The following is a 14,217-nucleotide window of genomic DNA, read 5'->3' as shown; positions in this document are numbered from 1 at the left end:
GGTTGATTTAAGTCAGCTCGGCTGGAAGTCGTGGTCCCTGATAATTTTTGTTGGCGTGCATAATCCAGTTGATGAGAGAGAATATGGCCATCGTACCGATGACGACTGAGGTGTAGTCTGTAAAGCAAGTTAGCCTTATCCGCCAGCGGCATGAAAAAGACAGATGTGTCAAGCACGCACTCATGTTCCCCCCAGTAACGGGCATCTCCGCCGGAAAATTATAAAAAACCAGTGTAACCAATCCAAACGCCAGCGTAGCAAAATTCGAAATCCAGCCAAAGCGCCCCATATTGAAAAACCGGTGCGCCGGAAGGTACGTCGATGACCTTCGGCGATAAAGCAGCAGTCCAGCCGGGAAACAGAAGGAAACCTGCTGAAGAACCAATCCAGTGCCTATGAGCGCATTAAACGCAGTAGACGAGGCAAGGTAAATACACCCGATGATAAATATCACTGCTGCATTTGCTAGCAGGGCATTTACAGGAACCTTTAGCTGGCTGTGGATGCGACCGAAGTATTTGGATAAGAAGAGCGCGTCATCTCTCGCGAAGGCCCATGTTAGTCTTGATGAGGTTTGTTGGCAACCGTTTAGAGAGAAGCAGGCTATGAGTGCGAGGAGGGTAATAAAGACTGTTGCGCAGGCGCCTGATTGGGTGGCTTGGAGCCAGATTTCGTAGATTGGGACTCTGGGAATTTATTAATTGCAATTGGCACATTTGGAGTTGTATTCACCTACCCGGTTGAGGTCTCGATTACTGCATTCATATCCGTTAGACTGTAGAGCATGGCCACTACGAATGCGAATGATGTGATGAAGCCGATGGCTAGTGTGCTCATGAGAGCGAACGGAATGGCTGTGGTGGCGTTTCCGCATTCTTCGGCCAGGTGAATTGCTCCGTCGATGCCGGCGTAGATGTAGTTTGGGTTTATCATGCCTGTTAGGAATGCGATCCCGTTTGATTCCCATCCAGACTGATTGATGAATGTTGTCCAGACGAATTTGGAGGAGGACATCTGTGGCGTGCGGGCGAGGCAGGCTACCAGGATTATGAAGAAGGATGAAAGGGAGATCACAACTATTGCAAATATCAGTAGAGCTTTTCACGTAATGTTTTCAGTGGGATATTTACAGCCGATGTCGTGTACCCAGGAGGTTTTGCGAATTGCAAAGGTGTTGTATAGAAGGATAATAACGTTGGTTGCTTGGTAGATTAGGAAGTAATGCCAGGTCTTTGCTTCGTAGCTGGGGTTATTGTAAATGGCCATTGAGATGATGAATTGAGCGGGGAGAATAGTAACGCCCGCACTGATGGATATCCAGCTGAAAATATTGATTGCACCGCAGCAGTAGCTCTGTAAAATCTTAGTAAACAAATTCCTAGTTTGCGGGCGGGAGTCCTTACCAGAACACGACTGTACTTCTTCGGGCTGAGGATAGAAGTCCAATGGTACTGGCCGCCGGCAGTTGGATAAACCGAAGACAGCTCGGCTAGTGTTGTTCCACAGCACCCTCCGAATATTAACATGATGATGATTCCATACAGCAGAAGGATCGTGCCGCCTTCGCTGATGCCGATAGCTAGGGTACCGACTATTCCCGCCCAGCTGTTGCAGATATTCCATCCGCCACAGATTATCTGGAATGTGCCGAGAGATCGTTCGGTTTGTTGTGTTAGACCTAGGAGTTCTAGGTCTGCTGATTCCACGATTCCTTTGACTTGTTCGTCTTCGGGCTCGAGCCTGTCTTCTGGTGGTATATCATCGGATTATTAGCACTATCTACACAAAGGTGTACAAAAGAAGTACCTTTATTCTCTGGTATATTGGCCTTGGACCCTGTGTTGTCCGACATGATGAATACCTTGCCGTATCAGTCTCAGAGCTAGTGGTATGCTTTATGATAGGGACGGAATGACAAAGTGCCATGTACAGACAATATCAGAATTCATGAATTTTTTAATCGACGAGGAAGAACTGAAGATATCTTTATACCACAACTACAACTTAGTGCTGACATATACCGAGAATCACTTTTCGCCAATAACTAACAGACCAGCTATCGGCTACACAGTATATCCCTCATGATATGCGTCCTCACGGACAACTCTACCCAAATGATCGTCGCAAATACTACAAACGGTGCGCGCCAGGTTACGGTTACTTGATCAAACTCTAGTAGATGCCACAATCTCGGTTTCGCAGTGTCCCAATTGGTTTGGATCAGATCAGTTATGTGGGTCTTTCCCCAAACGGGCAGGTTGAATGAGCAGCTACAGATAAGGTTGTGCGGGGTAACCCCATATCAGGCCCGCTGACGTTTGTTCTATACTTTTTCCTGGAACTGACAAGACGGGTAGCCAAATAAAGAAGGTTGAATGAGCATTTTGTCGGGGGAGGGATTGGTCGGGGCGATAGGTTGGTTGACAGCATCTTCTCCGGCTCCGTGGCGGGGATGTCTGATTTGGCGCTGTTATCGTGGGGTAGTCATCTGTTGATGGAAAGGGTGGGATGAAAAGACTTATCTACCCGACTTGCACTCTCTATCATCAGAGCAAACCTCACTCGAAATATCATGTTGGTTTCCAACACAATCTTACAATGGCCAACTTGGTCCACGCTATTTTGCGTCAGCTTTTGTTCCAGTCTCCTGCTTTTTATCTCAACTGTTATCCTGCGACGAAATCATACGACTGTGTCACGAAAGCATGAATCCCACATTGTCTCAGAGACGATCGGATATCCGCCAGTCGAGCCGCTTCGCGATTTCGACTGGCAGAAGAAGGAACCAGTCAAGATTCGGCCGTTCAAGCCAAAATACAACATGACAATGAGTAAGTCCGTATATAAAAAGATCAGACAAAAGAATACTAATTCGTCACAGGCATTCAGGAAGCGACCGTTAACGAGCTCATCGAAATGGATAAGAACTACCTCGATCGCATCATGCTACGAAGAAACCTCATCGCCGAACATTCAGATACTGTCCTTGCAGCCGAGGACTCAGTGAAACCCGCAGTAAATGAGTTCTACACCTGGCTGATCGGAACATATCTTCCTACCAGGTTTCCGAGCATGTTCCAGCTACGATTATCTCCCAGTGGCGAGCCGTCCACTCTATACAATACAGTCACCGATGAGGAACTGCCAGTTTCTCCCGGGGAGGAACCCACAGAGACGCTACGCGTTCTAGGCGGCCTAATCGATGACGATATCCTGTTCCTCATGCCATCTGAAGATGGCGATGGCTTTACTCTTAAGGGATTTGTAACGTGCTTCCCGAATGGCTTTAACACAGCGAAGAAACTCAATATGAAGCTTCGCGATATCCATAGGCCGGTCCCGAATTACAAGGAGAAGCTGGAGAAGAGTATGGATCGGTATTTTCAGAGGCTGCAACCTGGGAAATTTGTTAAGCGAGCCAACGTGAGTGTTCTTCATGATAATCATGGGCAGGACTGACGGGTCACTAGTGGACCATCACAACGACAAACCAACTCTTCACCGCATCGGGTAACCATCTTTACGAGGGTGAGGAACTCCCACAAGAGCATTTGGACATTAATCTGGTAAATACGCCTCAGCGCCCGTATCCCGTGAGCTAGGTCCTGACACGATGACAGGCTCGCGTCCGTGTCGAACGTCAATTCCTCCACCGGTTGGCCGAAAGCCGGGCAATCATATTCTCATTCAAGACCTTGCTCTACACATTACCAGAAATCAAGGAGGAAGGGCTTGGTGAGGCACTCGCCGAAGCAATCGATGGATTGAAGCAGGGAAATGCGCCCGGTTTCCATTTTTATAAGCGGGCTGCTGTTTGGGGTGAGTCTGCGAAGGCTTATCTGCGAGGTGCATGAGTCTGCATCGGGGACGTATTGTCAGACAGACCATTTCTGAACAAGGCGGAATATGAGACAGTCGTGTAGAGACCCTGCAGATGGTTATGTGTCTATGATAATGTACACGGCTAAGCCTTCTTGCGAGATTGCAGTGGACGTTCATGAGCTTATATCTACGCTCCTTCGGTAATATCTTTGAATAATCGGACTGGATTTCTAGAAAGCTGAGAGAAATGATAAGATCAAATTCATTAAGCCCGATGTGTGATCGACTATAGCCCTTGCTGCCTATGAGATCGACATGCTGCTCGCCGAAGTACAAATCACTTTTCCATGCGAAAGACCAAAATATGTATCGCAACCAAAATGCGACACACTACTACACGAGTGTCACGTGGTAGTGTAGTAACCACAAGACTCAATTCAACCACAAGTCCTTTCTAATGCATCAACGTCTTCTCCTGTGATCTTTCACAGATGACCTTTCAAAGGTCTATGACAGCCCGTATTGAAAGACGCAATTCAGATTCCACCCACAGAAGCATGGCAAAGCCGAGAACCACTCGCGGCGAACGCAACAAAACCAGCCAAAACCACAACGCCAAAAGCAATTCACTCACAGCACTAGTGCAAATTGATCTATCATCTCACACCTATGTTCCAACCAACTGGCGCAGTAACACGCCCTTCAGCTCGCGACAATCCCCAGCCGCCCTGTGAACAAGGGAGGTGATACCCACCCGCGCGACTTCCTGCCAACGCCCGCAACAATCCTTCGGCACTTGCACCCCCGACAAGAAGCCGAGATCATCGAAGTGGGGAGAGTTGTTGAAGTCAAAGCTGGCCTAGTGCAGAATCGTAAGTAGCGAGTCCCACATGGGGCCTGCCAGCGAACGAGGCCCTCTCCACCCCCGCAAGTACGACGGGGAGGAAGCCCCACTAAAACGAAACTGCAGGGCGGGAAATGAGGCTGGGTAGTACTGAGCTAGCTTGTCGCGGTTTTGAATTGCTGTCAGAGTCCCTTATTGATGGATTATCAGGACTGTGTCAGCCTGTGGCCAATTCCGCAGCTCTCCAATGAATTTCAGACCGTCCGTCTTAAATTCGTCCCCGAGGTATTACTGCTTTATACGAGGCGTTACAAAGATATCTTTGGACCAACTCCCCCCTTGCTGCGAATCTGACATTTGTTGCCTTGATTTCCTCTATGGTACCGGTCCCGAACGGAGATCAAGAGCTTGAAGGATGCGCAACGACAAGGAGGAACACGTCCCGGGTGATGGATTCTCTGATCCGGGAAAGCCACGTCTTGATCTCGAAGCTCTCGGCGAGCGCGAGGGCTATGTCTTGAACGATACTACACTCGTCCATGATCGAGGATTAAAGACGACGCCGGATGGGCAGACGATTCTGATCCCCCAGCCCAGCGACTCACCGAATGATCCGCTGAACTGGACACCTTTTCGAAAGCATTTGATTCTGATTATTATTTCTTGTACGGCTTTTTTGCCTGATTATGGAAGTGCGACGGGGGCTGTTACTTTGGTGCCGCAGGGAGAGTGAGTTTTCTTTTTTCTTTTGAGTTATTTGCTCGGCCTGTTGTGTGATGTGCTGAAATCTGCTAGGGAATGGAATTTGGATCCTAATGTGGTGAACCACTCGCAAGTCGGGAATGTCTTTATGCTCGGTGCGGCGGGTCCGATTATTGTTGCGCTCTCGGCGTATTTTGGTCGATTTCCTGTTCTATTCTGGTGGGCGTTGCTGGCTGTTGCGACTGCTATCTGGTGTGCCGGGGCTCAGAGCTTTGAATCATTTATGGTTTGTATCTCCATCAGATAGAAGATTCGGACGCTAATATTGACAGGCTGCTCGAATCCTAAACGGATTCTTCTCAACCGTCACTCAAGGCGTAAGTTGATACCTCCCTATCACTAATCCAGAAACTAACTAATGATATAAGGGAGGCCTAATGTTCATCAAAGACATGTTCTTCCTGCACGAACACGCGCGCAAAATCAACATCTGGTCCGGCTTCATCATCCTCTCCCCATACATGGGTCCACTCCTGGGGTCCTTCATCGTAAACACCCAAATCTGGCAGTGGGCATTCGGTCTCTACGCAATCGAAACCGGCCTCTGCCTAATCGCAATTATGATCTTCGTGGACGAGACGTACTACGATCGTCGAACTGGACAGTCTGAACTTGTACCGAATGGACCGCGCTGGCAGCGTATGTTGGGCATTCAGCAGTATCACTCGAGGTATCTTCAGAATACTTTCAGGGAAGCTGCGATGCGTCCGATTACCATTATCTGCAAGCCTGTTGTGTTTATTGCTGCTTTCTCGTATCTTTTGATGTTTGCCTGGGTTGTTGGTATTAATACGACGCTGTCGATTTTCCTGGCGCCTGTTTATGGGTTTGGAGCGAAGGCTGTTGGTGAGTTTGTTCTGCAGTAGACTCTACCACTCAACAAATTGCTTACTTACAGCGTGAAATAGGCTTCTTCTACTTCACCCCCGTCGTTGCAGCAATCCTTGGCGAGGTAGCAGGGCACTGGCTACACGATCTCATCGCAAAAATCTACACAGCCCGACACAGTGGCCGCTTTGAGCCCGAAGCCCGTCTCTACGCAATCTGGTTCGCAATGCCATTCATGATACCCGGCCTGATCCTGATGGGCTTTGCATTGGAGCGGGAATACCACTACATGCTCTCTGCGCTGGGATGGGGGCTGTATGTCTTCGGCATCATGATCGTTACCGTGGCGATCAATTCGTATGTCTTGGATAGTTACCCCGAGGCTAGTGGGGAGGTTGCTTCTTGGGTTAATTTCGGAAGGACGACGGGTGGCTTTATCGTTTCGTATTTCATGGTTGAGTGGGCTGAGAAAGAGGGGACTATCCGGCAGATGGGGACCATGTGTGGAATTGTGGGCGCAGCGTTTTTTATAATTCTGGCTTTGCAGTATTATGGGAAGACGTTGCGGATTTGGGCTGGGCCGGCGAGGTTTAAGACTGCTTGAGAGAAGCTGGGGTACTTTCACAGTGTATGTCTGTTGGCAATGTGGTGCTGGATAGAGGGCTAACGATGGAGCAAGAGACAATTTTTGATTAAAACCTTTTGAGAAGGGAAGATTATGTGAGATGGAGTGACGGGAAAATATTGCAATGCCATTTTCAATCATATCTCTTCATACAGAAGTTTGGTCATTTTCATTGTGGCTCTAGGAGCCAGTATGTACAGGAACGTGAAAGAAGCAAACCAAACGCCAATGAAATCAGAAAACGCTATGCGGACATGGAAATTCTCAATTAAATGTCAGCAAAGGAGCGCTCTCAAGAGAAATTCGGATTCATCGTCAAAACAAAGGCTGCTGCTGTTGCTGCTGCGAACCCACGGGGTCACTCATAGTCGATAGTATCTGGTTGTTCCAGACAAAGTCACCGAAGGTGAGAACAGCCTCAAAGATCTCCTTGCCAGTGGGGACAATGTGCTCGGATGGGAGAAGGAATCCATAGCTGCCACGGTCGCGCAACTTGATCTGGTAGGAATACTTGACATGCAGGTTGTGGTAGAACCAGTCCAAGGCGCTTCCGCCAGAGCTCATGCTAGCAGCTTCTCCGTTAGGGAGAATACCTTCACAGGCAGACGTTACGTCGTATTGTTCTCGGCTGGTCATCCGAATGGCCTTGGCCAATCCCAGAGCCAACTCTTCGAGGCTTTCCAGGGTTGGCGGAACGGAGGAACAGGTGTAGGAGTAAGGGTAAAGGATCTGCTGGGAGTAAGAGTGCAAATCCAAGAATCCCACAATATTCGCTCGTCCACTGTCTGTCTCGTTCTTTGCCCACTCCGCGAGGCGTTGGGACTCGTATGCTTCAAAGGGCTCGGCACCGGCATAATTCTCCGAGCAAGGGTTGGAGCGGGTAGATTCGCCATCCCATTCAAAGTCCCAGGCGCGGTCGAGGTCGACTCCTGGGCAAATTGACAGCCCTGTTGGCTGGCGGTTCTTGCGCCAGAGGCGATCCGTTTCCCACGAATAGGCATAGCCATCGGGATTGAGGGTGGGGATTAAAACCCAATCGTACTCTTGAAGAATACGGCTGACGGCTGCCGACTGGCCGTACTGAGTGATGAGGTTGTAGGCGACATATGTCACTGTAGAGGTACTGATCCACTCCCGAGCGTGGAGTCCCCCAATCATAACGATAGTCTGGCGCGGACCAGCAGTCTCGTGCTGTTCCCGAGGAGCCCCGAGTCGCAGCGCGGGAATTTCACGCCCTTCGTAGGTGAGGCCAATACTCGTGTAGCGAGCGTGGGACGAGAACATTGACGCCATCAGGCGCATCCATTGCACAATGATGGACAGAGGCTGATATTCCCGGAAGAAGACATCCTCAACTTGAGCCATCCGATTATGACCAGCTCCAATCCCAGAGTCTGGGTTCAAGGTATGATAATGATGTCTCGGGTATGTGGCGTAGATCATGTCGACAAGATCATCCATGAGGGGGCGTGGGCTGTACGGAGGGACGAAGGCAGCAGGTCGAGCAGTGGGGAGATCTGTTTCGATAACTAGTGATTAAAAGTCCATCCGGACAAATAATCTGAAGGGACGGAAGGAGACTTACCATGCTGTCTGCCAGTCGAATGTCTACATATTCCGCCGTGATGGCCCAGACGTCCAACACCAAGACTCTGGATGCCGCGGCCAAGGCCTCTGCCTCCTCCGGTTGCCGCACTTGGAACCGGAGCACCACATCGCTCTCGTAGCGATCTCGGACATTGGACGGCGGGTTGACATGTTTGGGACAAGAGTGCGAATGCTGAATCCCCCAGACGGATTCAATCACCCAGTCACGGAGCCGGGTCCACGGGCGCCGTGGGACAGAGGGCTGGGAGAGAAACTGGACGGGCTGCAGCGGTGGCGGCGGAGCGATGCTGGATCCCGCAGGCACGGCCACAGCGAAAGGAACGCTGGAGAGGACCAACAAGGCCGGAAGTAACCGCATGGCGACGGGAGGAGAGTAGTTGCAAGCCTCAGGTGAAGTTGCAGTTGCGTCAAGTGTGGAGACGGCGGAGGTGCCGATAGACGATAAGCGCTCGCCGGCACCTTAGTCAAATGTATACTGCCGTTCGTCAAGTGGTCATGAGTAGTAGTTTAGAGGGTACTGGCGAGGGAAAATTGAAAAAGTTCATGATGAAAATATTCTAAGCTAATTGAAACAAGGTGTCCCAAGGTAGTGCTGGAATTGCTCTACCGGTAAAAATATTGTGATCTGGCACTGTTTATTTCGTCAAAATCCACCGACCATCAAACCAATGAAGGCGAAATAATTACTGCCGGTGATTTTGATACCTATCGAGCAAAGAAACTCATCTAAATCGTTCGTGACCCTAGAGTAGTCAGTCCACTGTAACCGGGGATGGCTGGCTATATATAGGACTGCCGGTCTAGAACTCCCTTGGCGCTGGGACGCTCAGGTCGCCTCGAACTCGTCTGCCTTACCGCACGCAGCCCCTCAACGGCAACTGTCAACTGTCACACTCTCTTCAGCAAAGCCCGCCGCTGTTCCTCGTCGAGCAGTCCAGACCCTCAACTACCGCGTGGCCTTGAGTGGCGCGTTACCTGTCCCGCGTTCCCCTTTTTCGCGAGCTGACGACACTCCACTTCCCCCCAAATCCCACCGCGTTCTGGAATCCTTGACCTCCACGTCGCCATGTTCCACCATTGAAGACCCGCCACACCATCTCGATTTCCATAAAGGCGCTGGCACTGCATGGGTCGGCTCGCTCTACTGCCTCGCAGCCATGCACTGGAAAGGCCTGCGGCTGGTCGCCGACAGCAGCTCCAAGCGCCAGAGCACCATCGATCCTCATGCCCACCTCCAACCCCAGGCCCGCCGCAGTGAACACCTCCCACGTCCCTCCCCGCCGGCCACCGAACCCAGATACTCCGAATCGACCCCTCGCTCGCCGGGTCTCGTACCGTCCAGCGAAAATCCTGAACTTGCAGGTCCCAGCAATGCTGCGCGGGGGCTTCAGCTCCCTGGCGAACAGGGGCCGGCCCTGGACCATAGGGTCGCCCGCACCGACTTCGCGGGCTCGGCGGGCGATACCCCGAGTTTGCGGAGGAATCGGTTTAGCTTCATGAGACTTCGTCACGCCTCCGATCCTCAGCTCTCCAAGAGTTATGCAAAGGCCGAGGAAGCTCCCCCCGTCCCGTCCCTGCCACCCCCCAAGATCATCACCACCGCCCCGACCAGCAATGAACTAGACCAACCGGTAAAGCAACGAAACAAATTCAGCCTTCGACCGTCCTCACGCAAACATTCGATGGAGAACCTCTCCCGGAGTTCAGCGGAGCAATCGAGAACAAGACTCGATCGCAAGAATCAGGGATCAACCGACTCCCAGATCGGGGATTCGAGCCTCTCCACCTTTCAATCGGCCACCGAGGTACCAGAGCGACTCTCAATAAACTCGCGGTATGGAAGTCGAGAACTGGAGTCACACCGAGTTTCCACGGCCGTGGAACCTCGATACTCCGAGTCGTCGCGGTCAGACCAGAGCTATGGAGACCAGGCGGCGACCTACCGTACCTATCCACTGCGCGATAATCAGAGGCAGGGGCTTCACGCGACTACGTCGAACACGAATACCAAACGATTCCGCCTCCCCCGCCTGAAGCGCAACCGCAGTCCTTTATTCCCTCTACCTCCTAAACCCGTCCCCAATCGTGCCCTCGACGCCGCGCCCAAGTTCCCCGCAGCAGACACGCCCAAGTCCGACGGCTCGGATGATCACGACCAAGTCTCGCCGCTTCCCTCGCCTTCTCGTTCCTCCGTGGGGTTGGCGTCCTCAGTCCCTCCGCAATTGTTCCGCCACGACTCGACGAACTCGGCTCGCTCCGTCCGGTCTACCCCCTCTCACCAGGGACGTGGCCGATCTTCTACCATGGGGTCTGTGGCTGAGAATCAGGACGATCTATCTCCAGTTCCCAACCTGGCATCATCCGGCCGTACCTCGACCTCGACCAGCGGGCGCAAGAGTTTCGGAGATCTATTCAATATTTCTCAGCGATTACGCCAAAACTCTGAACCTCCATTCCCTCGCAACGGCTCTCCAGGACTTGGCGGATCGGCGACCCCGGTCTCAAAGCCAGACCTGCACCCGGTGCCCCCACGGGAAGAAAACGATACGCCCGCAAGCTACCTCACAAAGCTGGAGGAAAACCTCCCCAAGGGAATGATTGCTGGTGTCCTTGCTCAGTCGGATCAAGATTTCTACAGGGTCGGGCTGCGGAAGTATATGCGAGGTTTCCACTACTTTGGAGACCCCATTGACATGTCTATCCGCAAGCTTTTGATGGAAGTGGAACTGCCAAAAGAAACTCAGCAGATCGACCGCTTCTTGCAGGCTTTTGCCGACCGATACCACGAGTGCAACCCGGGTATCTTTGCATCCACTGGTAATTTTCCTCCATATCTCAATCACGCGGTATTCGCTAACCATTGATTACTTTGAAACAGACCAGGCATATTTCATTGCTTTCTCCATCTTGATCCTGCACACAGATGTTTTCAACAAAAACAACAAGAGGAAGATGCAAAAGCCCGATTATGTGAAAAATACCCGTGGAGAAGGCATCTCTGACGACATTCTCGAATGCTTTTACGAGAACATTTCATACACCCCGTTCATCCACGTCGAAGATGCAGACTTGCGCGATCGCACCCTCGCCAAGCCCCGTCGGGCTCTTTTTAAAACAGCCAGCTCTGAGCATCTGTCCCGGATGTCAAGAGAGCCTGTGGATCCATACGCGCTGATTTTGGAAAACAAACTCGGCTCTTTGCGACCTAGCTTGAAAGATGTGATGGATCTCGACGATACGTACAATCATGTTGGAACCAATGGCTGCGCAGATATCAACGACCTTCATCAGGCTTTTACCAAGTCGGGAATTTTGCAGATCGTATCTGCTCGTTCTCGGCCTGATGCTTTCATGCAAGGAGGGTTAGCCAATTCCGCAGACTCGAATCCTGGATTAGTCGATATCAAAGTCGCCAAAGTTGGTCTGCTCTGGCGCAAGGACCCCAAGAAGAAGAGAGCTAGATCCCCGTGGGCAGAATGGGGCGCGGTTTTGACCTTTTCGCAACTTTACTTCTTCCGAAACGTCAACTGGGTCCGGAACCTGATGGCTCAGAACGATGCGTATGTAAAAGGCGGGCGGAAGGGAACTCTCGTGTTTCGCCCTCCTCTGACCGAGTTCAAACCCGATGGCATCATGTCTACCAACGACGCCGTGGCGCTTCTGGACTCTAGCTATAAGAAGCACAAGTATGCGTTCTCATTTGTTCGACACAACTCCCTGGAAGAGATTTTCCTTGCCCAGTCCGAACCTGAGATGAACGACTGGATTGCGAAACTCAATTATGCTGCAGCCTTCCGAACCACCGGTGTGCGTACTAAAGGTATGATCGCTACCAACTACGAGGGCCAACGGTATCGAAAGAGCCAGCGAATGAACTCGATCTCCTCAGAGCAATCACACCAGTCTCATTCCACCGACAAGGAGCCACCTTCGCCCAGCATTGACAATGACATTGTCGCAGAGATCGTTGCGGCTCGCCGTGAATTGATGAACCACAAGATTCGGGAGACGAACGAAAAGCTCTTTGTCACGCAGAGACAGCTCGATGACCTTCTCCGCAATGCACGTCACCTTCAGATCCTGACGCCTGTCCATGCACGTGCCCGCGAGGGGGTTATCATGGCGGCAGGCCGCATGTCTGCCAAGCTCAAGTGGGTCAGACAAGACATTTGGCGCAACAAATGCTACAGAGAAGTACTCCTTCGGGACCTCGGAGAAGACGAGAGCATCGTTCCGGAGCGAGCAGCATCTGTTTCTGATCAACCGTCGGTCTCGCTTCCTGCGCGGATGCCTTCTGTCTCTGGACCGTCGGTGATTTCTGAACCCAGCGTTCAACAGGCACCTAGCATTGTCCATACCGCATCTAGCCATGACACGGAGGAGCTAGCCACAGCCGCTGTTGACAGACTTCTCGACGCTGCTCTTCTGAAGCAGCCTTCCACTGAGGATATGCGCCGCCCAAGCATTCCAGGATCGACCACCTCATCCGATATTGCTCGTGTGGGACGACCTCTGTCGATCGCCATGGCCTCCGATCATGGTAAAAATTCCGACTCAGACGTGCAGCTTCAACGGGAGGCCTCTGTGCTCAGTCGGGGTAGCCGATTCGATGGTGCCAGTCTGGGATCTCGAGGCTCGAAGCTCACTTCCCCTGCCAGTTACGATGATGGCGAGGAGCGTTTGTTGCGGGAGACAGGACTCTTGGACCTCAGCGGCTCACCTCCGCCTCGCAAACCGACTACGGTGCCGGAAACAGAGAGCGAAAGCAAACCAGAAGACCCGTCAGAAGTCGCCCAGGGTGATAAACCGAGCCGTGTCCGCCGCAGTCTGCATCGCTCCCTACGCGAGCCTCACCTACACGTGCATCGCCATCATTCCCACACCCGCGGCAAGAAGAACCGTGGCTCTGTAGGCAGCATCGGGCCGCTGTCAGACGAAGAGACCGGTCAAGAAGGTGGCGGTCTTTCGCGAAAGACCCCAAGTTTCACTGTTCATGGCAAGAAGGCCTCGATTGTCACATTCGGATCTGAATGGCAGAACATGTCTCCCGAGGAACGTCTCAAACTGCGCAAGCCTACTCCTCATGACGAACCACGAGCCTCCGAACCCAACATGGTGGCCAGTGGCGAGTCGGTGACCTCTGACAGTGCTCCGGGTGGCCGTCCTCTATCCTTCCGCAGTGTCAGCACGACAACAGGAATCAGCATGCGGAGTGACGACGAGCCCGTTGACTTTTTCAAAGACGCACACGAAAACTTGCCCCGACCTTCCACCGAGGTTGACGTCGATTTAGCTCCAGACCAAGTCGACCCTGACAATACGCCGCGGCCCAGCTCTGGAGCTCCAGTCTACAGCAGCCACCTGGCCGCGCCGACCGACACGCCCTCTCCATCCTCGACCTCCCTCGGCGAGCCCCCGTCGTCCGAGAACCTCCGCCAGCAAGCCGTAGGCGCCTAAATCGACCAACTCCTTCTTTTCCTCCCCCACCCCTTCTTTCTTCTTTTCCATCACCATATCACTCAAACCTTGAACACAACTGTACAGCCCCGAAATCTCTTTGATCTGCTGTTTTTTTTACGACAATTATACCCCCAATTTTAACTCCTCTTTTCCGTTGGGCCCTTTGCATTGCACCAAGGCTGGAACTGGCTGATCTCGGGTTGTTTTTTTTTTCCTTTCTCGCGGTTTCGGTCCGGGTATGGGTTATCTGTGGCAAGCATTAAAGCAT

The 14,217-nt window shown here is 51.9% G+C and overlaps 5 protein-coding genes across 5 annotated transcripts; 3 read left to right on the top strand and 2 right to left on the bottom strand.

The window, feature by feature from the left end:
* Positions 1-7: 7 nt before the first annotated feature.
* On the bottom strand, positions 8-1,852 carry N7532_003634 (uncharacterized protein; the record flags this gene model as incomplete). Its single annotated transcript, XM_056616128.1, has 6 exons — positions 8-117; positions 181-686; positions 737-1,076; positions 1,131-1,353; positions 1,404-1,747; positions 1,807-1,852. The coding sequence occupies 6 exons, from the start codon at positions 1,850-1,852 to the stop codon at positions 8-10; spliced, it is 1,569 nt and encodes a 522-aa protein (XP_056476485.1).
* Positions 1,853-2,572: 720 nt separating this feature from the next.
* Positions 2,573-3,854, top strand: N7532_003633 (heme-dependent oxidative N-demethylase family protein; the record flags this gene model as incomplete). Its single annotated transcript, XM_056616127.1, has 4 exons — positions 2,573-2,831; positions 2,882-3,423; positions 3,471-3,566; positions 3,621-3,854. The coding sequence occupies 4 exons, from the start codon at positions 2,573-2,575 to the stop codon at positions 3,852-3,854; spliced, it is 1,131 nt and encodes a 376-aa protein (XP_056476484.1).
* Positions 3,855-5,081: 1,227 nt separating this feature from the next.
* On the top strand, positions 5,082-6,860 carry N7532_003632 (uncharacterized protein; the record flags this gene model as incomplete). The annotated part of the gene is made up of 5 exons (XM_056616126.1): positions 5,082-5,395; positions 5,462-5,654; positions 5,701-5,745; positions 5,797-6,274; positions 6,337-6,860. 5 exons carry the CDS (start codon positions 5,082-5,084, stop codon positions 6,858-6,860), a joined length of 1,554 nt encoding a protein of 517 aa, XP_056476483.1.
* Positions 6,861-7,196: 336 nt separating this feature from the next.
* Positions 7,197-8,847, bottom strand: N7532_003631 (M14 family metallopeptidase; the record flags this gene model as incomplete). Its single annotated transcript, XM_056616125.1, is given in 2 exon segments — positions 7,197-8,398; positions 8,412-8,847. The coding sequence occupies 2 exon segments, from the start codon at positions 8,845-8,847 to the stop codon at positions 7,197-7,199; spliced, it is 1,638 nt and encodes a 545-aa protein (XP_056476482.1).
* A 799-nt stretch (positions 8,848-9,646) lies between these two features.
* N7532_003630 (Arf family guanine nucleotide exchange factor SYT1) lies at positions 9,647-13,946 on the top strand (the record flags this gene model as incomplete). The annotated part of the gene is made up of 2 exons (XM_056616124.1): positions 9,647-11,288; positions 11,368-13,946. 2 exons carry the CDS (start codon positions 9,647-9,649, stop codon positions 13,944-13,946), a joined length of 4,221 nt encoding a protein of 1,406 aa, XP_056476481.1.
* Between the last annotated feature and the right edge of the window lie 271 nt (positions 13,947-14,217).

The sequence above is a fragment of the Penicillium argentinense genome (genome assembly GCF_028826775.1).
Source record: "Penicillium argentinense strain IBT 30761 chromosome Unknown utg000004l_segment0_segment0, whole genome shotgun sequence".
NCBI classification, from domain to species: Eukaryota; Fungi; Ascomycota; class Eurotiomycetes; order Eurotiales; family Aspergillaceae; genus Penicillium; species Penicillium argentinense.
Note: the sequence above shows the minus strand (reverse complement) of the source record. Positions and strands in the feature narration are given on the sequence as shown.